This window comes from Vicia villosa, linkage group LG2 (assembly GCF_029867415.1).
Source record: "Vicia villosa cultivar HV-30 ecotype Madison, WI linkage group LG2, Vvil1.0, whole genome shotgun sequence".
In the NCBI taxonomy this organism is placed as follows: domain Eukaryota; kingdom Viridiplantae; phylum Streptophyta; class Magnoliopsida; order Fabales; family Fabaceae; genus Vicia; species Vicia villosa.
The window spans coordinates 9,998,676-10,008,212 of NC_081181.1; the positions used below are offsets into that span (position 1 = coordinate 9,998,676).

The 9,537-nt window shown below is 33.5% G+C and overlaps 2 protein-coding genes across 2 annotated transcripts; one reads left to right on the forward strand and one right to left on the reverse strand.

Moving 5' to 3' along the window:
- Positions 1-3,579: 3,579 nt before the first annotated feature.
- On the reverse strand, positions 3,580-4,215 carry LOC131648533 (uncharacterized). The gene has a single exon (XM_058918283.1). It carries the CDS (start codon positions 4,213-4,215, stop codon positions 3,580-3,582), a length of 636 nt encoding a protein of 211 aa, XP_058774266.1.
- A 3,270-nt stretch (positions 4,216-7,485) lies between these two features.
- On the forward strand, positions 7,486-8,488 carry LOC131645842 (uncharacterized). The gene is made up of 2 exons (XM_058916041.1): positions 7,486-8,140; positions 8,217-8,488. The coding sequence occupies exons 1-2, from the start codon at positions 7,487-7,489 to the stop codon at positions 8,289-8,291; spliced, it is 729 nt and encodes a 242-aa protein (XP_058772024.1). The 5' UTR covers position 7,486; the 3' UTR covers positions 8,292-8,488.
- Positions 8,489-9,537: the final 1,049 nt, after the last annotated feature.

The window sequence follows — 9,537 nt, forward strand, 5'->3', positions numbered from 1 at the left end:
GTTTAATTGTTCAAATAGTTATAATCAATTATAGATTTTGGATAACCGAAAATAGTTAATTTCAATTTTTAACTTTGTTAATTATTATTTAGGTTCAATTGTGTATAATTATGTCGGGACATCTTATTATGATTAATGCAAATTTTCACAGAATGATTGCTATTAGTATTTTTTTTTTGATAAACAAGAGGGCCGAAGCCCAACAACAGAAAAGAAACTACACAACTACAGCTCTAGAGGTAGCAAGCCCAAGGGAGTCCTTCAGGAGTAAATTCGCGACATGCTCGGGAGGATCTTCATAGATATAAAGGCCACTCTGTAAAACTCTCGCCTTTTTAGCTAAAACATCCGCAATAGTGTTAGCTTCCCGTAACGTATGCTCTAGAATAACCACATCATGCTTGGCCATTAACAATCGAATTTGACGGATTAAGGCCAAGCTAGAGGTACCATGATAATTCGTCTGCATAATAGAATATTTCACTCTCTTAGCGTCTATATTAACGATGACTTTCGTATAACCTCTGGCTAGCGTGAGATTGAGACCAACAAAAATACCCCACGCCTCTGCCATGAACGCATTACACTTGCCAAGAAACTTAGAGAAGCCGCACATCCATCTGCCAGTACCGTCTCGAATAACACCACCACAACCTGAATACTTATCCTTCCCACACGACCCGTCAACATTAAGCTTCATAAAATCTGGTTTTGGGGGGCTCCAACAGACTGCTCCAACACTCAGTTGTTTATTTACAATCTGCTGCTGCATTATAGTTGCGTGCTTGTAATGCTTCATTCTATCAGCAATGATGCTTTCAGTATTAAGGGGTATAGCATGATTATCAACATGAATGTCTTTGTTACGCCAAGTCCAAATTGCATGACACTCGATGGCCCAAGTATTGCACCAATCTGGATGGATATTATGACAATTCATGTTCAACTGAATCCATTCCTGCAAATTTCCTGCATAAAAAGCGTTAGTAAAAATAATAGGAACCATCTTATCCCACGTCCTCTTCACCACTGGACAATCCCTCATAGCATGGAGGGTTGTTTCGCAAACGCTCCCACATAACTGACAAGCTGCATCTCCAATACCACATGAGCTTTTACGATGATTAGTCATAAGCCTATCGTGGTTGAGTAACCAGATAAACACACGCACTCTCTCCAGAACTTTCAATCTCCAAATGTCCTTCCAAACAGTGTTGGCGATAACATCGCTATTAAGTAAGTTCCTGTAAACATCTCCTACAGACAACTCACCTGTTATGGATCCTCCATAGTGAATACTATCCTGAACTTCCTGCTCCATCGGAGGTAGGATGCCTTGAATAGCATGACATAAATTGGCCGGCATCCAATCCTTTAAAAGATCCCAATTCCAATCACCTTCAGCATTAACAAGATCCCGAACCCTGGCATCTTGAATATCATAAGGAATTGCTAGATCAGAGTCTTTTATTCTTATGCCAAAGTCTATCCAACAGTCCTTCCACGCGTGGATATCTTCACCATTACCAATCCTCCAAATACTCGTGTCCGAAAAATGGTGCATGCATTTCACAATCGCACGCCAAACATACGAATCAGACTTCTTACTTTTGAACTCAGCAGAATAATTCCCCATTTGGTATTTACTTTGAAGAATCTTACACCAAAAATCAGTGTCCTTGTTCATCATTTTCCAGCTCAACTTTGAAACACAGGCATGATTCATGATCTCGAGATTCTGCAACCCTAAGCCTCCACTCTCCTTATTAAGAGTTACAGTATCCCACTTAACAGCATGAACACGCTTTTTTTCATCAGTCTCCCCCCAGATAAAGTTCCTTTGCAATCGCTGGATGTCCTTAATGCAGGCCCTCAGCAAGATGTTGGTTATCATGGGATAAATGGGAATAGCCTCTATCACACTTTTCTCTAGCGTTATTCTGCCCGCCATAGATAAATTCCTTGCTTTCCAACTAGCTAACTTGGAAGAAACTTGTTCTATGATGTAATGATAATCCTGCCTTTTGAGATTTCTCCCACTCAAAGGAACCCCCAGGTATTTGCCAAACTTCGCAGTCTCACGGTAACCAGACAAGTGCAACAGTTTCTGACGCATACTTCTTTTTACGTTATCGGAGAAAAGAATACTCGATTTCTCTTGACTCACTTCTTGTCCAGAAATATTACAAAAAGTGTTAAGCGTATTAATCACACACTTCATCTGGTTTTCATTAGCCTCTCCAAAGAGTAATAAATCGTCCGCGAACATAAGATGAGAAATCTTCAAACCCTTCCTTCCAAGTTGCACACCTTTCCAATTCTTTTGGCTAACCTCATGCTCTATTAAATGCGACAGTTTCTCCAAACATAAAACAAAGAGGTACAGAGACATTGGATCTCCTTGCCGAATACCACGATGCGGACGAAAAAACTCACTTCTATTACCATTCCAATTTATGTTAGTCTCCACACTAGTGACACCGTGCATAATGATATTAATCATGTTATCTGGCATGCCAATCTCCACAAGAACGCGCCAAATAAACTCCTAGTTAATTTTGTCATAGGCTTTAGCAAGGTCTATTTTAATGGTGAAGTAACCTTTATTGCCCTTCTTTTTAGCCATACTGTGCAGCACTTCAGTGGTTATGATAATGTTTTCATGGATAGATCTCCCCGGAACAAATCCAGTTTGGTAAGGAGAAATAAGATACGACATATGCGGCTTGAGTCTTTCCATAATTACCTTGGTGATGATCTTGTAAATAGTATTGCAGAGAGATATAAGACGGAATTGGCTCACCAACTGTGGCTGGCTAACCTTGGGGATCAAAAAAATATCTGTCTTGTTCACATCACTAACTGCACTTAGGTTCCTCCACACATATTGAACAAAATCACAAACGCTGCTTCCCATCGTTTCCCAATCTTTTTGATAAAAGCCCGCTGGAAAACCGTCTGGTCCGGGAGCTTTCCAGGGTTTCATAGAAAACAACGCTTTCTTGACTTCATTTGTTCTTATATCAGCTGCCATGTTCTTTAGACTTTCAATACTCATCTTCGGGTATGAGACCTCCGTTTGAGACCACGTACAACACCTATCAGGACAATCAAACAAGGTTTTATAATAGTTAGTAACCAGTTGCTGCAAGGTTTTATAATAGTTAGCTTTCATATGGTAGTATCGCGTATTACGGTCCCCGTTAGCTAGCCAATTAGTCCTTGCTCAAATTTTCCTGTAACCGGGCCTTCAACCTTTTCATACCTCCATAATTATATTGCATTTGCAGCTTTTTTTTGGATACCTTCTAATCTCCTCATGGTTTCAGCCTTGTTCCTCCTAACCTCATCAAAGGTTTCTAATTTCCAGTCCTTGATTCCTTCTCTAATGCTTCTAATATTTTAAAGGAAATTAGCACCATTATTCCAATGATGCTTGATCATGTCATGATAAGATTCATTTAGCAGCCATGCATTTTCAAACCTGAAGGGTTTCTCAGCTATGCTATTGAAAGTGACAGTTGGAACAATGAGAATTGGATGGTGGTATGAAAATTCAACCCGCGCCAGCACTTTGACCTACGCATTCGAAAATCTCCATCGCCAGCTATCGTTACTTAAGGCACGATCCATATTTTCATAAATACGTTGACCTTCGTGGAAAATAGGACCTCGCCACGTAAAATTTGGACCTCTAGATTCAATATCTTCGAGCAAACAACTTTGAATCCTATTGCGAAAAGTGGTGCATCTATTATTGGAGGCTTGAAGACCACCTCTTTTCTCAAAACTCTTAGCAATATCATTGAAATCACCTGCTACAAGCCACAGATGCTGCTTTCTTATGGAGATATCATTCAACATCTCCCAAAGGAGTTTCTTTTTGTTTTCATGAGGACTAGCATACACTGCAGTAAAGAAAAAATCCTGCTTGTCATTATCTTTAATATGCAGGTGCAGAAATTGGTCATCCTTTTTGCACAAATTGATTTCAAAGTAGCTCGATTTCCACTCTACTACTATACTTCCTGAATAGCCTCTATTCTCAACAAACATGTTCTTGTCAAAATCTAATTTCTCAAAGGTTTTGTCCAAGAGCTTAGGATCGCATCTGGTTTCTAAAATCACTAACATCGACGAATGATACATGTCCATATAGTGTTTGCAATATCTATAGAAAGATTTACTAGCCGCGCCTCTACAATTCCAAACCATAATCCTATTTGGTGTAATCATCATTGGCAATTAACAAATAAAGGAATCTCGCATCATTTGGCTCCCATGGGAGTCTCTTCCACAATTTCCATAGTAAGATCATTCTCACTTACTAGCTGTGCTTCTTCCTTTTCGTTCTCCATAGACTGAGACTGGGATATTACTCTTACAGCCTCAAGGTTACACACTGCTTCTTCTTGTAAGTCAGGAGGTTCAGCCTTCTCATACTGGGCTTCATGCTGTGCATGATTAGGCTGCTCCTTATCCACACATGTTACCAACTCCACTGCTAGACTTGTCTTACTCTGCAAAGTATACAAATCTGAATGATTCTCCCTATAATTGTTCCGCTTATTAGTTTTCCCAAACATGACTTCAATCCCTTTTTTGCTGATTCCACTTGTTTTCTCCCTAATGACAATTCCTCCACGTGTCGCCAATCCAACTGCTTTACTGTTATTTGTACTTCTTTTGTCTGTTTTTGTTTCTTCAAATTTTTCCCAGTTGTGCCTCTTGGAGTTTTACTATTGTTATCCACCTGATTATCTACTCTGATTCCCATATTAGTTAGTGAATCCACCAACTCCTCATGTCCTTCCGATTGGGTACGTGTAACAGCTTCCCCACCTTTACCAAGAAAGGAAATATTCCTTTCCACGTACTTCTCTTTCTTATCCTGACCGTTACTCTCAACACCTCCAGTTGTGGGCCCATTCAAATTTTGCTCATTAAAGTTTGAAACATTCTCCATTAACTCCTCTGTTCCACCATATAAGGCATGAAATTGTGACCCTCATATATTAGGTAAATTAATAATTTTCTCCAAATCCTTGTTCCCTCCATCATTAACTTTCACCGTAGTCTTGTTCCCTGCCTCATTAATATTCACCAGAGCTTTTTTTCCGCCGCCTAACCACCCATTACCATCCTTCTCTTTTCCTTTACGCATGCGCCTTTGTTTCTGTACAACAACCCATGGCCCAGTGACATCGCTCTCCAGATGCCGCACTTCGCTTTGCGCCTTAATACTCTCATCTCTATTATGTTCCCCAACCTCTTGATCGTTCCCTTTCTCATTAATCTCCACAGTCTCTTTAACCGGGCACCCTTCTTTGTAGTGTCCGAATTTTCCACAGTTTTTGTAGAGTAAGTGTAAGCCTTCGTACTCCACCTTGTAGTAACGGTCATTGATCATAAACATTGCAACCAAAGTTTTGGTTAAATCAATTTCTACACATATCCTCGCATACTTTCCACGAGCGTGTAAAACTGTATTTTTATCAACCTTCACCGTCTTTCCTATCTTATTTCCAATATGGTGTAAAATTCTGTTGATTGCTATTAGTAATACATTTCCTCAAAAAGTTTCATAAAATATGTTAATAAGTAGACCAAATGAAAAAAGAAATACTGATTGCTATTAGTATTTCTTTTTTCATTTTGTCTACTTATTAACATATTTTAGGAAACTTTTTGAGAAAATTTATTACTATCTACGTATTTTTTTTTGCAGATTTTATTACTTGAACCTTATAGCAATTTTTAAAAGAAAATTTCGTAGAAAAATCTACAAATTAACAAGCTTCCTATTTTTTTTTTTTGGTAATTGGTGGTAACTTTCAAAAAAAAAAAATTAGAAATACTATTTTAAAAATTATTGTTTAAAGTGAGAGTACTTTAGAAAATTTCTTTTAAAATGTGTAAAAGATTACAACTCACACAAATATATTGGCAAAATGAAAAAGCTTTAGAAAATAAAAAAAAATCATGTCAGCACATCCATCAATCAATCAATGTGTTATGATGCCATGTGAGTAAAACGATGTCTTACATCATTTATTTTATATATAAAAAAAATTTAATAAATAAGGTGTGTTTGAATTATAATTGAATTTTATATAATTGATTTTAATAGAGTTGAGTTTTTCAGAATTCATTTATATTTGAATACATTTATGTTAAAGTGTGATAAAATATAATTTTAAGCGTAAAAAACTACTTTTAAACTCTTATTCTGTACATTTTAAGTTCAAATAGAATTAATTTTTAATATATAATCAATTCCATATTTTTAATATCAACTCTACATTTTTAAAATTATTTTTTTGACTTTTTCAAAAACCAAACAACACATGCTAAATACCTCTTACAATGGGTATGAATCACCGATACAACAAAATAGAAATCACACCATAATTTATCAAAAAATTTTTTTTTTGAAAGCAAGAAAATATATTAATGAACCAACCAAGTCTCAAATTACAGAACTCCAACCAAAGAAAATTACACACCTAATGAACTCTAGCTTAAGTAATACAATGAGTTATTGAAAAACTCATAGAAATTAGAGCTTTACAACTCCACACGACATCTCTTGAATTCCAAGTCGAATTGTTGAAGACTATCTCATTTCTTCGTAACCAAATGCTCCAAAGAATGGCTAGTCAAACAACTCCCTCCTTCCCTTTTTTCACCTTCTTTGCACGACAAAAATTGCTCCAATGCCAAAAATTCTCCTTAAAATCACCGGAACAATTAAGGTTCAAACCTATTCAATTTGCCATCTTTATCCAAACAATAACGACAAAACGACAACACAAAAAAGAATATCGCAATGTCTCATTAATTTCCTCACAAAGCACACAATCTAAATTCAAAAATTACGCATTTAGATAAAAGCAGCCGTGCTGATTTACAAATAATAACGAACTCACTCTTTGAGATGAATATGTTGGAAAACAAGAGTAATAAAATAACAACACAGATATTTAACGTCAAAAATTAAAATCACAAGGAAAATCAAAACACTCATACTCTTTCAAATTTAAGTAGTAACTATTATCTTATAACATTCTAATATAAAAATAAAAAAAGAATACAAAAAATCAAATATAATTTCAAAATATTTTAATTAATGTATGTTGCAATAGAAAACTTGAATTTATTATATAAGCTAAATTAAGAGATATAAAATATTTGTGTAATAGGTTTTCAGACAGTTGAATCTCAAGCAGTGATCCTGTCTGGCTGCAGTGAAGATTATTTGAGATTTGTTGCGGCGTTTTACTGTGCATTAGCATTGATAAACTCTATTTTTCTGCAGCCAATCACATCAACTGAGTGAATGCTTTTTCTATCTTCCATTGTTTAATCAATATATTGTGCAACAACACTCAACTCTTTGTAATAGTCTGTCTATAAATTTATTGCTTTTCATAATAAGTGCTTTTCATAATAAGTCTATTATATAATCATTTCTCTTCAATATAATATGGCTTCTTCTTCTTCTTCCACCAAAGTGTCTATGAAACTTCTTATAGATACAAAGAATGAGAAAGTTCTTTTTGCAGAAGCTTCAAAACCTGTCATAGACTTTCTCTTCAACTTGCTATGCTTACCTATTGGTACTGTAGTTAAGCTACTAAGTGCGAATAACATGGTAGGTAGCTTAGGAAATCTGTATCAGAGTGTTCAAAGTCTGAACCAGAACTACATGCAACCATTTCAAACCAAGGATGTTCTCTTAAACCCAAAAGCACAAAGTTCTTCCACTGAAATCTCTGGCCTCCTTACCCAAAATGACGAAGATGATGAAGAAACTAAGTTGTACATGTGCCCTAATAAATGTAACCATTACGAGGTTACATATGATAGCAACACTATATGTCCTGGCCGTCCCAACCTTTACGGCAGTTCCACTCATTATATGAACCGTGAAGTACATCCTATTGGAAATAGGAAGGTCCCTAAAAAGAAAACTTTTGTTTACAATGGTTTTGTGAAGGATGTTGTGACTTTTATGGTGATGGATGATTTGGTGATTCAGCCAATGTCAACCATATCTAGCATCACACTTTTGAACAAGTTCAATATCAAGGAAATTGGTACCTTGCAAGAAAAGGTGGTTGAGCTGGGCATGGCTGAGGTAGTTATATCTCTCAATTTTTTTCTTCTGATTTCAGTATTTCAACTTTATTGTATTTTTGTAATGTTTGTAACAGGGTATCAAGTTGCTAAAGGCTTCTTTGGAATCCAAGATGGTGTTGACAAGTGTTTTCCTAAAGAAGCAGAATTAATATGCCAGCATTAATGTTCTTTAGATGTGAAAATGGTGTTTTGGTTTTCTTTTCTCTTTCTCTAGTTTATTACTACTGTAAAAGAAAAGGTGCTTGCAATGCTTTTTTACTTCGTTTTGAATGGTCATTATCGATAAGTTATCGTATCTTTTTTTGGCTTGTAAGTGTAATGTACTATATCTTATCTATTCCCATTGTACTGCTATTTCTACTTTTCAATGCAGCCTTAACTATAACAATTGACTTTAATTAAATACATAAATTAGAAAATTATTAAATCTAGAAAACCAGTGTTTTAAAAATCAGTCCAACATCATGGGCAAGATTCGAATCCAGCTCCAAAGGGTTCAAATGCACTCCCTCTACCACTAGGCTATAGAAGTTTTCATGTTTTAAATATGGAAGGAAATATATATGTAACATATTTTCTACTTTTCTAATTTTTTTTCAATAATAGTATTTATTCATATTTATAATGTATTATTTATTTATAATTTTATTATTAATATGTATATATTACTTTATGTATTATTTATTTATTTTATATAAACGTTTTTTTAATAATTTTATTTAATGTTTTTTTTATTCAGTTTTTTTAATTTATATAAACGTTTTTTTAATAATTTTATTTAAATGTTTTTTTAATATTTTTTTTAATTTACGTTTTTTTATAATTATATAAATGTAATATTTAAAAATTTATATAAACATTTTTTTAATAATTTTCATAAACATTTTTATTCAGTTTTTTTAATTTATATAAACGTTTTTTTAATAATTTTATTTAAATGTTTTTTTTAATAAATTTTTTAATTTACGTTTTTTTAATAATTATATAAATGTAATATTTAATAATTTATACAAATATTTTTTTAATAATTTTCATAAACATTTTTATTCAGTTTTTTAAATTTATATAAACGTTTTTTTTAATAATTTTATGTATATTTTTTTTTAATAAATTTTTTTAATTTACGTTTTTTTAATAATTTTATTTATTAATACATAACTAATATTATTAAAAAACATTTAAATATGAATATATACTATTAAAAAACATTAATTAAAAAAAATTATTATTAAATATTATTAACATTTAAACGTTTTTTTATAAATATTATTAAAAAAACGTTTAAACGTTTTTTTAAATATGAATATATACTATATAAACATTTAAACGTTTTTTATAAATATTATTAAAAAAATGTTTATTAAAAAAATATTAAAAAAACATTTAAATAAAATT

What these genes read in the sequence shown, in the direction of transcription:
- LOC131648533 (XM_058918283.1), bottom strand. Translation starts at nt 4,215, where the DNA reads ATGGTTTGGAATTGTAGAGGCGCGGCTAGTAAATCTTTCTATAGATAT.
- LOC131645842 (XM_058916041.1), top strand. Translation starts at nt 7,487, where the DNA reads ATGGCTTCTTCTTCTTCTTCCACCAAAGTGTCTATGAAACTTCTTATA. An exon ending in TTGAGCTGGGCATGGCTGAG is followed by an intron (nt 8,141 to 8,216) that starts GTAGTTATATCT and finishes TGTTTGTAACAG; the next exon opens with GGTATCAAGTTGCTAAAGGC.